This window comes from Lucilia cuprina, chromosome 6 (genome assembly GCF_022045245.1).
Source record: "Lucilia cuprina isolate Lc7/37 chromosome 6, ASM2204524v1, whole genome shotgun sequence".
NCBI lineage: Eukaryota > Metazoa > Arthropoda > Insecta > Diptera > Calliphoridae > Lucilia > Lucilia cuprina.
Genome location: NC_060954.1, coordinates 60,190,072 through 60,205,576, shown reverse-complemented (window position 1 = coordinate 60,205,576; position 15,505 = coordinate 60,190,072). Strand labels below are relative to the sequence as shown.

The 15,505-nt window shown below is 29.7% G+C and overlaps 1 protein-coding gene across 13 annotated transcripts in view; it reads right to left on the bottom strand.

The window, feature by feature from the left end:
• The window catches only part of LOC111682322 (potassium voltage-gated channel subfamily KQT member 1), an 88,449-nt gene that overhangs the window by 2,074 nt on the left and 70,870 nt on the right, over positions 1 to 15,505 (bottom strand). For 4 of the 13 annotated variants that reach the window (XM_046955569.1, XM_046955571.1, XM_046955570.1 and 1 more), the window contains 4 exons: positions 14,752 to 14,814; positions 11,068 to 11,249; positions 3,051 to 3,524; positions 1,844 to 1,914 (listed from right to left, as the gene is read on the bottom strand). In XM_046955569.1, the coding sequence (XP_046811525.1) occupies positions 1,844 to 1,914; positions 3,051 to 3,524; positions 11,068 to 11,249; positions 14,752 to 14,814 (790 nt within the window). Of the gene's footprint in view, positions 1 to 1,843; positions 1,915 to 3,050; positions 3,525 to 4,812; positions 4,900 to 11,067; positions 11,250 to 14,751; positions 14,815 to 15,505 lie in introns of all 13 variants that reach the window. The other 9 variants (XM_046955566.1, XM_046955567.1, XM_046955572.1 and 6 more) reach the window with 9 other exon arrangements.

The following is a 15,505-nucleotide window of genomic DNA, read 5'->3' as shown; positions in this document are numbered from 1 at the left end:
TTTCGCTAGAAAATGAAATATTATTAAAAAATGAACTTTTCAGTAGAATATCAATTTTTCACAAAATAAATCCAGTTTTCAATTAAAAATCTAACTTTTCACTAGAAACTCGACTTTTCACATAAAACACGACTCATCACTAGAAAAACGATTTTTCACTAAAAAATCGAACTTTTCACTAAAAAAATCTAATTTTCACTAAAAAATCTAATTTTCACTAGAAAATCGAGTTTTGGCTAGAGACTCTACTTTTCACTAGAAAATCGATTTTTTACTAGAAAATTGACTTTTTTCGTAAGAGTTGAATTTTACATAAAAATCGACTTTTCACTTTAAAGTTGACTTTTCACAAATTCTTGTCTTTTCGCTAGGAATTCGACCTTTCTCATAAAAATTGTCTTTTCACATGAAGATCGACATTTCACATGAAAATCGACTTTTATTAGAAAAACAATTTTTCACTTAAAAACCAATTTTTCACTAGAAAGTCGACTTTTTTACATTAAAGTCAACTTTTTACTAGAAAATCGACTTTTCACCTGTAAGTCTACTTTTCACCAGAAAATCGACTTTTCACTGAAAATAAACTTTTTACTAAAAAATAGACTTTTCACAAAATCTTTTACTAGTTTATTGTTTTTTCCTGATTTTGCACCTAAAAATAAACCTTTGAAAATTTGACTTTTAACTAGAAAGTCGACTTTTTCACTAGGAAATTATCTTTTGATTACAAAATCGACTTTTTATTTCATGATTTATTTTTAATAAACAGATTTTTTATAAAAACCTGACCGACTTTTTTCTACAAATCTTTTTTTAAAGAAACTATTAATAAGAGATCTTTATTAGCATGAAGTATTTTGAAGGATGATCGGAACGATATGTTGTGGTCATACGATTTGATTGTTTAAAGGCTCCGACTTCCTAGAAGTATTGCTGCTTGATATTTCTTATCTCTGAACTTATTGATATGTTTTTGTTTAAAGAATAAGTTATAAAATTATTAAGCTGGTAATTTGGAGTGCATATTGGCGTGTTTAAAATTAAAGGAAATTGCGTGAAGTTGGAGATTCTTTTAGAGTGAATTTTTCTTAGAGAAATAAAGTTTTTTCATTGATTCAAACCCATGGTTAAGTAATTTTTTAAATAATATGATCGAATTTCTTTGAACCATTCTAACGAAGTCAAATATTTGGAAAAAAAGTGATCATAATTTTCACTGAGGGGAAAATATACAAATGCCTGGTAACAAATTGTCACCAAAGTGTTTATAATTTTTTCAATAACATTCGTTGTTAAAGTATATACATTTGTACGACAACACTATGTAATGTTGAAAACGCAACGTTGCAACAATTTTTTGTTGAAATCTAAATTTAAAATACATTCGTTGTCTAAATGTTAACAAAGACCTGGTTCACACTGGGAAACATTAGTTGAGAAACTTTTGATTTTGTGTGTGAGAGAAAGAGGTGGTTGATATTTCTTTCTCTTTCTCTAACACACAAAAATCAAAAGTTTCCCAAAAAAAGTTTCCTAAAGTGAACCTGGTCAAACGAGGAAAGCCTATGGATTGTTGTCAATAGCAAGCTTACCACGTTTGTTGACATTTAGACAATGGATGTTTATAAAATTTAGATTTTGACAACGAATTGTGGCAATGATGACAACGTTGCGTTATTGTACGTATGACAAGTATGAAAACACTTTGTTGTTAATTAGAGTACAAGGTGAGTATACTTTCCCCTTGTAATAGACGTTTCATTTACCAAATTTTTTGCTAAATTTTTGATAAACCTTTATTAAGTATATATTAGCTATAATGCTTTTAGCCTTTACTTACCTTTCTAATAAATCTTATGGCAGTCTTGTGCTGATTTGTCAATTGAGTGCAGCGTGGCTCATCATCTTCATCTATTATGAATTGAAGAAAATACAAACACAAATAGACAATTTTGTTCATTAGAAATAAGGAGAAAATTTAAGGAGAAACTTTAAACTAAAAAACCATTCAGATCCATTAAATAATATCTACAATAACAGATACATTCAATAAAATTCATTATAATGATAATAATACAAAGAAAACAAAAGACTTAAAATATATATTACACAAGTTACAAAAGACAGACTGAATAAATGCTACAATATATAGAGTACTTGCTGCTCAACTCTATACTACACAATGTACGTATGTTTGAAATTTAAAAAAAAAAATAAAATATTTCCTTAAGGATTCTAAATACGGAACGTGCTATTGTAGGTGCTAAATAAGGTAAACTAATTAAGGACTATTTTGTTTAATAAAGTGCATGCGATAGATTTGGATGTGTTTTTTTTAACGAATATCATTCAAATTTGTTTAAGGATTTCAGCATTTATAACTATTTTTGTTTTTTAAATAGTTTAAACCGCAGAATGTTTGAATGTGATATTCGTAAAATCGGTGTAAGTTAGTGTAAGGTTGTGTTATGCGTGTAAAAGTGATAGAGATTTTGGTGGTTGGTGGTGGTGGTTGTGGGCCATTAAGCATCATAAAGAATACATTTTAATACCAGCTAACTGCTTGACTGATTGATTGATTGACTGACTGACATGAGCTTGAAAAGCAGACAAATTCGATGCCAAAATTTTATTTTTATTACTATACATATTTTTGTTTTGTTTATAAACATTTGTACGTATACATTTCAAATCAAGGATAAGGAATTTGGACTCCGGGTTATATTTATATATATATAGTGTGGTTGGTTGATTTGGTTGCTCAACATAAATGACATTTCATTGAATTGATTTGATTTGTTTTAATGTTTAATAGTTATAGTAAGAGACACGAGAGCTGTTTCCAAAAAGTTTATAATAATAATAAAAACACTTTACGTTTATATTACATGGATTTCAATTACAATATGGTATGGAAAAAATAGATATATATAAATATAAAAAATATTGAGGACAAAGTGGAGTGGTGTACATTATTTAGCAATTGCACTTTTTTGTTTATTTGGGGGGGAGTTTTTAATGCTTTCTAAAAGGAATCATTTACGCACTTCCTTCATCTAAGTGACCTGTAAGATTATCAATATTGGTTTCATTGTCTTCACCCAATTGCTGTGGATCAAAATAGGCTCTACGTCTTGCAGGTTGTTGCTGCTGCTGTTGTTGTTGTTGCTCTTGTTGTTGTCTTGTATTATCATCACAAATTGATGGACTTGGTCGTGTGGACATATTAAAATTTGTACCGAATATATCATTCTGTAACATGCCACATAGTACTATGGGTATAGAGGTAACATTGCCGAATATCAATTTAGATCTGTTGCCATTATTACCGCTGTTCGTATTGCTGCTACTTTCACAATTCATAATCGTATTCCGACTATAGTCTTCACTCATGACCGCTTCATTCTCTTGTATTGTTAAAGGACTTGGTTGTAAATTTTCGTTGCGAGTACTTGTTAAATTTCCCAGCGATACAGAACTATGTCTGCGCTGTGGCCCCAAAAAGTGAGGACTTATTGCTGCTAATATACATAAAATTTGAATTGTTGTTCAGTTAACTTTTTAATTTGTTTTTCATCATTTACATATTAAGATTTAGAGATTTTTGTTTTATAACAAAAAATTTGATAAAATATTTTTGCTGGATTTTTAGAAACAAACCCAAGAGAGTTTTGTTTAAGAGGATTTTTTTACAAATTGCTGAAATCAAAACCATTTTTTGTAATATGTTTCCAGAATAAATAATATGTTTCAATTACTTTTACATAGACAATTCGATTCGATTTTTTCTGTTTGTAGTTTCTTCCAGTACTGTGAGCTGAAAAGATATTGTGTCTTTGTCTCCAAAGAGGAACAAGAATTCTTTATTCTGGGAACAAATTGTCTTTTAAGCAAATTAAGAAAAGCGCCCTTATAAAAGTATATAATAAAAGTAGAAAGAGGGGGAAAATGGTACCAAATTGACACCATAGTGTTTATAATTCTTCAATAGCAGTCGTTGTCAAAGTATATACACAATGCATTAACGAATTGTTGCAATGATGGCAACAATTCGTTGTCGAAATGTTAACAAACACTATTTATAACGTTCCGTAAGCTTACCACGTTTGTTAACATTTTGATAACGAATGTGTATAAAACTGCTACAACGAATTGTTGTAATGTTGACAACTTTGTGTTGTCAACACTATTGACAACGATCCGTAAGCTTAACATGTTTGTTTACAATTTAATAACGAATGTGTATAAAAATTTAGATTCCGACAACGAATTGTTGCTATATTGACAACTTTGCATTTCATAGTGTTGTCCTACGTATGTGTATAATTTGACAATGGATGTTATTGAAAAACTATAAACACATTGGTGTCAGTTTGATACCAGCCGTGTACATAAGTACATTGACAAAGTAATTATAATGTACACGAATAAAACCCCGATATCCCTATAAATCAAGACGAAAACGAAACCTATAGCAGATCCTTAAAAATAATAAACGAAAATCCTAAAGACAAGCAAAAAGAAACAAAAAGAGACACTTTTGAGTTAAAAGATTTTAAACTTTCTACGCACACACACACACGCAAATTATTACATCCACCGATAATTGTTGTCGTCGTTATCGTAATCGTTATTACAATATCGATTATAGTTATTAAGTAATATTATTTATAATTGTATTATTATTAATCGGTTATCGTTTACATTCTGAATACAACATTTAAAACAACATCCATTTGACAACTTTGTATTTATTTTTTTTTTGATTATTTATTGTTTGTTTTTGTAATAGAGCGTGCATAAACTTACCATCGGAATTCTTTTTCAATAAAGTGGTATCTGCGACAGAGTCTTCGCTAAAACTCGGATTTAACGATCGTCCATTTTGTACCACTTCTGAAATGCAATAAATTTGGCGAAAAAAAAAACCAAAACTATTTTTTAGCAAAGATTCGTTTTGTTTGTAATACGGTAGAGTTTGTTTGTTTTCTCCTTAAAAAAAGAACGCCTAAGCAGCTCCCATTTATTTAGACATTTTCTTTAACGTTTTTTTACTCTCTTTCCCGCTAATATTTATAAAACATTTAAACATTCACACAGTTAGGCAAATAGTAGAAGAAAGAGAAAGTATAAAAGGACTAAACAACAACAGAAAATGATAAAACTTTTAAGTAAATACTTTTTTTAGATTAGTTTGAAGCTTAACGAAACATAAGGAAGGTATCCCCTAGTGGTGGGAGGTCAGCTCAGTTTCGAAAGTGATATGTGTTGGTAACATCAGGTTTTCATAAGTTTTAGTTAACAATTTACTTTTTAGATTCTTTAACAATTTCCATTAGATATTGATTTAAAAGTTGAGGCCTCCCTAAAGGGATGCCTTCCCTTAATTTCCCATTAAAAACAGAGTTGAACCCCACAAGTTCGTAATTTTTGTGGAAAAGATAAAACTTAAAAGAAATAAAAATCAGTCAAAACGAGTTATTTCATTGTTAATCAAGACTTAAATCAATAATTATATTACTTTCTGGCTGCATAACAAAGTTATGGTCAGATTTTTTTTGGTTTAGAAATATTTAAAAGAAAGTAATTCAGAAGTTGAATATTTCTTTGTCATTTCTTGAAAAACGTACCTATAATTATTTGATTGCATTAGGGATGCAACGATATTTTGCTCTGCGAAACTGTTTTGCGGTCATAAACGAATAATTAAGTTTTTTTGTTGTAAACAAAAAAATTGTTTCAGTGTAGTTACTATGATTAATTTAAAGGATATGAGTCCATGATCGCGTCAGTGATCATTGTCTCAATATTTTTTGAGTTTAATTGGCTTCGTAGTTCTTAAAATTTCAGTCTTTTTGTAATTTAATCATTCGATTTTTCAATTTCATTATAAAACTTCTCTTTACGCCAATTGTAGTTGACAAAAGCTTCAAAACAATATGTGGTTTAAATTATTTATACTTATGCATTAATTATTCCCAATCCATCGGGTGATGGTTACAGTCTAGTCATTTCGTTGTTCTAAATCGCATTCAGACCGACAGTTATTGTTTGCAAGCGTTCGATAGCAAAATTTTAAACACTAAATTCATCAGAATTAGGATGTCCTGCAAAGATCGTTGCAGAAAAGTTTTAGCCCTTTAGATTGTCTGGCCACTGACGAATGACCAATTAGAGGGGCTTTAAGGTTGCTGAGATGCAGTCTAATTATGTTTAAGGCTATAAGGTTGCTGCGATGTAGTCTAATTAGGTTAAGCATGAAACGCGGCCTTTTCAAATTCATGAAGTCCCAAATCATTTTAGTCGTTTCACAAAGTTGATACAATCCGATATCAAAAGTGAGTACCATGTTTGTTAACATTTAGTCAAAGGATGTGTATAAAACTTTACACAATGTATCGTTGTGACTTCGACCACGAATCGTTGTCATTTTGACAACAGAAAGTGTTGTCACCTTGGTAACACATTATTATTTCTTTGTTGTCATTGTATCAACACATTGTCACATTGTCGTTGAGACTTCGACCATGAATCGTTGTCATTTTGGCAACAGAAAGTTCTGATTTGCAAAAGATCTTAAGGCCAACATGGAACCAGAAATTTATAATATTTTGGCAGATTTATTTGGTCGAGTTATAAAAATTGTTTGCAGTTTATTTATAATATTTTTACAATAAGTTTCTTTTCTATTCAAAATGTTTTAAGCTATCCTATAATTTACGGAAGTGATACTGATTGGCCAGTAGTGAACTATTATTGTCGTGTTGTCGTACAGTGTGTACCGACAATAATGTGACTGCTGTATTCGAAAGTGTCGAGCTAATGTGACGTCATTTGTCAATGCTACAGAGGTTCTATCGTATGATAGAAACAAAATCTGTCTTTATAAACTTTGCTAAAGATATTAAGTTTACTATATTCCGGTCTGATATGGCCTATTTTGAATTACAAACAAACTTTTTCAATAGTCAATATATGTGAAAAATGTCAGTCCCTGCTCTATTTTTCGGACCTTAACTTGCAGATCCATAGCTCGACTTATAGCGGTGATACAAGATTGTCAGATCTTACAACGTTGTCAGTAAAATGATTAGAACATGTCTAATAATTGTCTGAATTAAAAAAATTTCTTTTTCAACGTTGTTAGAAAAAGCATTACCTAAAATATTGCAAAACAAAATATCTAAGTTGACAGTATTATTAGACATTTTCTGCACATTTTCTGTCAACGTTGTAAGATCTAACAACCGTGTATACATACTTAGCATAATCGTGTGAACTGATAATTTTCTTTTACATAAAAAGCATTATTGACAGTACTCAGTACTCAGTATAAACATATGTTCTCCTTTTGAAAATTATTTAAAGATTTCTTGTCTGACGATTTCAATCGTTGTAAAAATTGTTAAAGAATCGGTCCATAATCATACTAAACCCATATATCTTACAAAAATCTCTTAAATATTCTTATATTTATGGAAGTAAATCGTTGCATCCCCATAATCAAAATATTTTTAATCAGTTTAGATGCTATATAAATAGTTTTGCTCAATTTACAAACGAAGTTGTAGCATTGTATATGGTAATTTGTTTATGACATACAACGTTACAATGCCGATTGTGAGTAGAACATATAAGTTTAAAAAAAACTAAACTCAAAAAATAACAATTAGAAAAATGAATTATAAGAAAAAAGACATCAATAATTTTTATTTTTAAAGAAAACACAACAGTGGATTGTTAAATTGTAACAAAACAACAAAAGAAAGTAAAAAATAACGAAATTATGAAAATTTATTTGAAATTCACATGCTTTATAAACTGCGTTACACTGAACAACAACATAAACTTTTAGAAAAAAATATATATTGTATTAGTTTTTTTATAATATTTTTATTTTTGCCATTTAAATTTTGGGAATTTATTATAAAAAAAGAGTTTAAGGTTGATTTTTTTTTATTTTCATTTACTTAATAAAACTTTTTAGTATTTTTTTTTATATATTTAGTGTTGGTAATTGAGTTTTATTTTCGTTATAAAGAAATCTATATATTTTATTTATTGTATATATAGTATACATAGTTAATATATATTTATAAAATCAACATTTACTGTGAAGATCGGTGAGAGAATAATACAAAGTATTTCATACATATAAATTCATATTAGAAGAAGAAGAAAAAAATATTAAAAAAAATAAAATTTTAAATAAAGAAAACTTATTACTTTGATTATGTTTGAAAAGAAATTGAAAACGAAAACGAAAAAAATATATATATCTTGAAATTTCAACAGAAACTTACATTCATAAATATTTTTCCCCTTAAAATTTTTTTCCTCAGAGGCGCAGCTCTATAAGTGGAGTGTGGGGGGGGGAGTAGGAGGTTTTTGAAGTTTGAATTTGTTTTTAATATTAAAAGTATTTCAAATACAAGTGCAAATCGCTATAAAGAATTTTTTTGTTTGATTTGTTTGGTTTTATGTTTTATTAATATTTTTTTATATATGTAGTTGTTTTTGTAGTTAATGTCACGCAATATCCCTTATGTTGCCCTATAAAAGGAATAATACAAATTCCCCTGCTCTCTCTCTCTCTCTCTCTCTCTCTATTTCTCTCTCTGTTGTGATTGTGGTTGTTCTGTGGTAATTCAATACCGTTGGCATCCTAATCTTAATATTCATATTTATATGGGTAATATATATTATATATTCGTTAATAATTTGAAAAAAATATAATATAATTTAATTGAATTTGTTTGTTTTTATATACAAGTATATAATTGGATTTTTAAAAAATAACAAACAAAATAAAAGTTTGGCTCAATTAAGAATGATAAATGATGGTTTTTGATAATGATGATCCTAGAAATTCTAAAAATGGCAAAGTGTTTTTTTTTTGCATATTAATACATTTAAAAGTCTAAAATTTAGTTAAATATGTTTAAAATTTAAAACTTTGGTGTTAAGTTTCTGTCCCAAAAATCCCCCGGGGTATGTTTTCATGATGAAATGTTCATCATGGTGTATTGCAATCTTGGGGTAAAGAGGTGTTACCAATACCTCTAGTCTGCCGGGACTATAAACTGGTGATGTCAAATGTATCCTTGGCTTCGCCTTGGAATGACCTGGTATGAGTTCTAACCAGAGCACCTTATAATCTGGCACTACGGGTGACCGGTTGCCCGCAGGACTATGTCCTGCGGAACTGAAACTGATGCCTTTTTTACGCTTCGGGGTAGTTCTTTGGTGATGTTGCCATCTCAACAGGATATATTGATACATGCTGCGCGACTATTTGTCGGGGCAATTATTGGAATCAATTGACTTTGGAAATTCCTATTTCCTTTGTTACATTGATCGGTTCATAAAATAGGGTTCCTGATTCATTTTCTTGGGTATTTCGGACTACCAAATATGTCTCTAGGTGCTGTTGCCAAAACAACAGAGCCATCTCAGTAGTGTGGTTGCGCGGGCTTAAAGAGGTTAAGGAATGCACTGGAATGGGTCATTAGATGATGGGGATTGCATTTTGAATAATGCAATCTTTCATGTCATCATCACCTGATGTTGGGACTTGTCACACCCTTCTATTGACTTTAGACCAGTGATTGCTTTTTTCTTGTCGGGGTCTGTCATTCCGCTACGGGCCTGCTATGGCAAGAGATTAGATAGCTCAAGTACTTCAACAAAGTGCTTGTACATGGACCGGACCAGCCATGTACACAAATTGCTACTTGAGATCTTTATTGAAGAATTCAGGGGCGCATGTCTAGTCTACCCAGTGGATGAAAAAGACCACCGTGATATAAGGCCGATAATGATTATCAAAGTCCAATATCCATCATTCTAAGGTTATGCTCTAAATTTGGTGAGACCAAAAAAGTCCTATTTATTTAATGTTAAAATCCGATAAGATTATTCCTCGTTTAAAGTGATCTAAGGCAATGCTCTATATTTGGTGAGATTAAAAAGAGTCCTATCTATTATGAGACGCTGAAATCTGTGCAGATTTTTACAGATAACCTTTACCGAATGAAATTGATTCGTTTAAAGTGATCTAAGGCAATGCTCTATATTTGGTGAGATTAAAAAGTGTCCTATCTATAATGAGATGCAGAAATCTGGACAGATCATTGCAGGGAACCTTTACCGAATGAAATTGATTCGTTTAAAGTGATCTTAGGCAATGCTCTGTATTTGGTGAGATTAAAAAGGGTCTTATTATTTATGATATGCTGAAATCTGGCCAGATTTTTGCAGGGAACTTTTATCGAATGTAACTGATTCATTTAAAGCGATCTAAGGCAATGCTCTGTTATGAGTTGCTGAAATTTGGCCAGATCATTGCAGGGAGACTGTACCGTATGTAACTGATTCGATTAAAGTGATCTAAGGCAATGCTCTATATTTGGTGGGATTAAAAAGTGTCCTATCTATAATGAAATGCAGAAATCTGGCCAGAGCATTGCAGGGAACTTTTACCGAATGTAACTGATTCGTTTAAAGTGATTTAAAGTGAAATTAAAGGACTGAACTACTCTGTATCCAGAAAACTACACTCCTATCTATGGGTTTGATCTGTCCTTTCCAGTCATTTTTTGTACAAATGAAAAATTTTAAATACATTTTCATGACCCTCTTAATCGAGCCAATTCTGTAAGGTATAAACATTAACTTAAAAAAAAGAAACGTTTAAACTTAAAGCTACTACACCCAGTTATGCATTAAAATGTAACTGTAATAAATAAAATCAATGAAAAAAAATATATATATATACAACAATACTCGACGATGTTACTATATAAATTGGACGACTGATTTCTCAAATTTAACATCATTTGTCGCTTTCAATAAAAATAAACACAAAAAAGGCTTTGCAGCAAACTGGGCTGTAGAGCTTACAAATGTTGTAATTATATTTTTGTTAAATATTATTTGTATTTTTTTTGGGTAAAAAAATTTAAAGCGTTTAAATTAAAAAAGAAGAAAGTAAGCGAGATCGAAAAATAACATGCACGTACGCTAAATTCCTTAAGAATATAAACTTTTAACATTTATACTCACCAAGATTTTCCACCGATTGATTCATCTCACGTATGTTGCGCGTATACCTTGAGACACGATTGGTGGCGACTGTTTTGATGCCATCACCGCCCGGCGATTGCATAGTGTGGGCTTTTGAACGTCTGATGGTTGGTAGGCGGGCCACAAACGATGCATTGTGCTTAAAACTAGATGAGGCTCTTCTGCGAATTGTGTGACATACATATATTTTTGGGTTTTGCGATTTTTGATGTTTGTTCATTACGAAATGGCAATAATGGAGGAAAGTTTTTAAATAATGTTTAAAATTAGTAGGTATTTGTGTATCGATATAATTTGTAATTTAGATGATAAATGTCAGAAACAAAAAGACTCTAAAGAATTAGATAATGTTTTCTCTAAGATATTTTTTTTAAATTTATTTTTAACTTAATTAAATAGAACTTAATAGTTTTCAAACTTCCATAGAGCTTTTAAATTAAAATTAAATTTCGACATAAAGACCGATCAATAGAGACCGGTCCCAATAGGAAATATTTCCAATGATAAAACATCATCATATCTTGAGCTTTTTGTTTTGACTCTTAAATTTATAAATATGTAGTTCACAAGCAATTACATAGTAAAATTCATAAATAAAATAGAGTAAATACATATTTAGTAGAAAAAGACCCCATATAGCTTAAATAAAAATAAATATTCTAAACTACAAAAATAAATGCCAATTATTCCTAATTTAGCCATTGTTTTTTACTGATGATTACTCTGATACATTAAGCTTTTATTATTGCCTATACTGCATATTCCATTTAAAAGCTTTTATTGAAACTTTTTTTCAAAATATGCAGTATATTTTTTTAAAATTTCGTTGTACATATAAATTTATTGAGCTTAGACATGTATAAATCAGATTATATATAGTGTTATAGTTTAATAAAAGCTTTACAAATAAGATTATGTTGAAATGTTTAAATGATGAATGATGCATAATGATTTTGGACCAAAGAACCATTTTTAAACCTCCCTATATAAGATTAAGTTTAGCATGTGGTATGAAGCATTTTTAATTGTCATTCTTTTAGTCACTAATATAAATTTCGGTTTAAATCGTTTGCTACACATCCTACACTTTAAATGGCAGTCCCTAGATTTTCCCATAAACAATCCAGGGGTCCGCAAGAAGGTGTGTGCTTTCAGAATGTTTTAAAACACATAGTTAAAGCTGCTGGGGGATACTAATTAGGTTTATGTGTTAATGCGTTATTGTAATATTTAATTTTGATAATTCCTATCGAAGTCCAAATTTCTTCTATAATATTCCCAATAAAAATTTTTGATATCTTTACTAAATCCCATCTAAGTCCATGGACTTTTCGATAGATTAGCCAATAGTCCATAAACTAGTCAATATACTTTACAATTAACTAGTCCACAAAATAGTTAATGGAATACTCCATAGTTTAGTACATTACCAAGTCAATAGTATATTAAAAAACCAGTAGATATAATAGTCCATGTAATAGTTAATAGACTGGTCCACAGAATAGTTAATAGACTAGTTAATAGTCTAGTTCATAGATTAATCAACAGACTTATACATAGACTTGTCTATAAGCTAGTATATATATAAATCCATAGAATAGACCATATCTTAGTACATAGACTAGTCTATAGACAAATCCATAGGTTTGTCTATATAGTTTCTAATTAACCAATAATTAATCGGCTGGTCCATCGAATAGTCCATAGTACTGTCAATAATCCAGTTAAATAATCTATAGGATAGTCTGTAGAAGAATCTATAGAATTGTCTATAGGATAGTCTATAGGATAATCTATAGAATAGTTTATAGGATAGTCTATAGAATAGTCTATAGGATAGTCTATAGAATAGTCTTTAGAATAGTCTATGGAATAGTCTATAGGATAGTCTATAGAATAGTCTATATGATAGTCTATAGAATAGTTTATAGAATAGTCTATAGACTAGCCTATAGATTAGCCCATAGAATTGTCTATAGACTAGCCTATAGATTAGCCCATAGAATAGTCTATAGACTAGCCTATAGAATAGTCTATAGAATAGTACATAGAATAGTCTATAGAATAGTCTATATAATAGTCTATAGACTAGTGTATAGACTAGTCTATAGAATAGTCTATAGACTAGTGTATAGACTAGTCTATAGAATAGTCCATAGACTAGCCTATAGAATAGTCCATAGACTAGCCTATAGAATAGTCTATAGACTAGCCTATAGAAGAGTCTATAGACTAGCCTATAGAAGAGTCTATAGACTAGCCTATAGAAGAGTCTATAGACTAGCCTATAGACTAGCCTATAGAATAGTCTATAGACTAGCCTATAGAATAGTCTGTAGACTAGCCTATAGAATAGCCTATAGACTAGCCTATAGAATAGCCTATAGACTAGCCTAAAGAATAGTCTATAGAATTGTCTATAGAATAGTCTATAGAATAATCTATGGAATAGTTTATAGAATAATCTATGGAATAGTCTATAGAATAGTCTATAGAATAGTCTATAGGATAGTCTATAGAATAGTCTTTAGATTAGTCTATAGAATAGTCTTTAGATTAGTCTATGGAATAGTCCATAGGATAGTCTATAGAATAGTCTATAGGATAGTCTATAGAATAGTCTAGTCTATTTATAGAATAGTCTATAGAATCTGGCTTATGAAGTAGCCTATGGATTAACCTATGGACTGTCCTATGAACTACTCTAAAGGCTCTTGGGCAAGTCGATAGAATTTTGTATGATCTTATCTACAGACTATAGACTAGTCTGTAGATTAGATCATCAATCAATAGGCTAGCTTATCTATAGCCTAGTCTATAGACCAGTCTGTAGATTAATTTATAAACTATTCTATCGGCTTGTCTATAGGCTAAAGTCTGTAGAATAGTGCATAGGATAGTCTATTGGCTACTCTATAGGTTAGTTAATAGATTAGTCCATAATCTAGCCAAAAATTTATTCCATAGGTCCATAGATCATGAAATCGATTGATCGTTGTTTTCAATCATGAGGAATTGTATAAACCGGTTTATAATTAGCTTGATTACAACCCGAGTACCAATAAAAATATATAGCCAAAGCTAATTATACATAACTAACTACTAAATGATAATGAATGAATTTATGTTTAAAATTTGTTTTTCCTTAAATTTTTTCATGGTGCATGTGTTTAAAAAATATTTTTCAAAATCCTTTTCCGGTGCATAATATTGAGTGTAATATTTGGTGAATTTTTTTGTTCTTTCATAAAAGTGTAATAAAAATTACAACAAAACCATTAAGCCGGAAGGATAGTAAGTAAGATAGTAGTAGTAGAAAGTAGTAGTGTTCAATAAATACTTTTTTTGTTTTGTTTAGCAATAAAATTTGATAACATTGTTAAAACCCACTCCATATATATTAACAAATTATTTAAATATTTACGTCTTTTTTGGAATTGTTAGTGGATTTTTTTTTGAATAATTTTTCGAAAGCTAGCAAGTATATATGTATATATAAATATAAATGAGAAATTACAGAGTTTCAAAAAAGAGGTGAATGCGAGAAAAAGACTGACAAAATACGGTGGTGTTCAAAAATACTGTAATTATTGATATATATTTTTTTTTGAGTTTTGGAAAAAATGCGAATGGGTTTTTTTGTTTTGTTTTAATGTAGTTTACCTAGTTTCAATTAAATTTTTAAACAGTCTATCCCAATACTCAGAACTGAAAATACGGAAAAACCAAAAGGGTAAACAATTATTTTTTGGGTTCAATTTTATAAAGAAAAGAAACAAATAATTTCAAAATGACTGATTTTATTTAATGCATCATGCATGTTGGCTGAATGAAAAACAAACTCTGTAAAATAAAGACTTTGACAGAGTAATGGGAGAAACGAACTTAAAGGTTCTATTGTTGTCTGAAACAAAGGATTGAGATGGCCCATAGATCTGTTGGAATAATAACATTGAAAGTGATTTTGTGTTTCGAAATTTAAAGTTTAAGCATTTTTTTTTAATTTTAGTTGAAATTTTCAAAGAAATTATCTCTACGTTGGTCAAATTTTACAAATATGACATTAGACTTTTATTTGGTTGTTATATATGCGTAAGTTCGAAACGGAAGTAAAAACATTGTTATCGCAATTAATCTATAAACCAAAATATATGGACATATATAGCATCAATGAATGAAGTGCTTTAAATTGAATTCTAATTTTACCTTACTATAAATAATCACTTTTCAATAGTTATTTTCCAAACAACACCCATTATTATTTTTTTTGGTGGGTAAATATATCCAATCCAATTTCCAATCTTTCATTAATGTCCGAACTCTGATGTTAAACATATCTCAGGCAAACAGAAATCATAGATTTTTTAATTAATATATGTATGTACAACAATTAAATGACGTTTTAACAATGATTAAA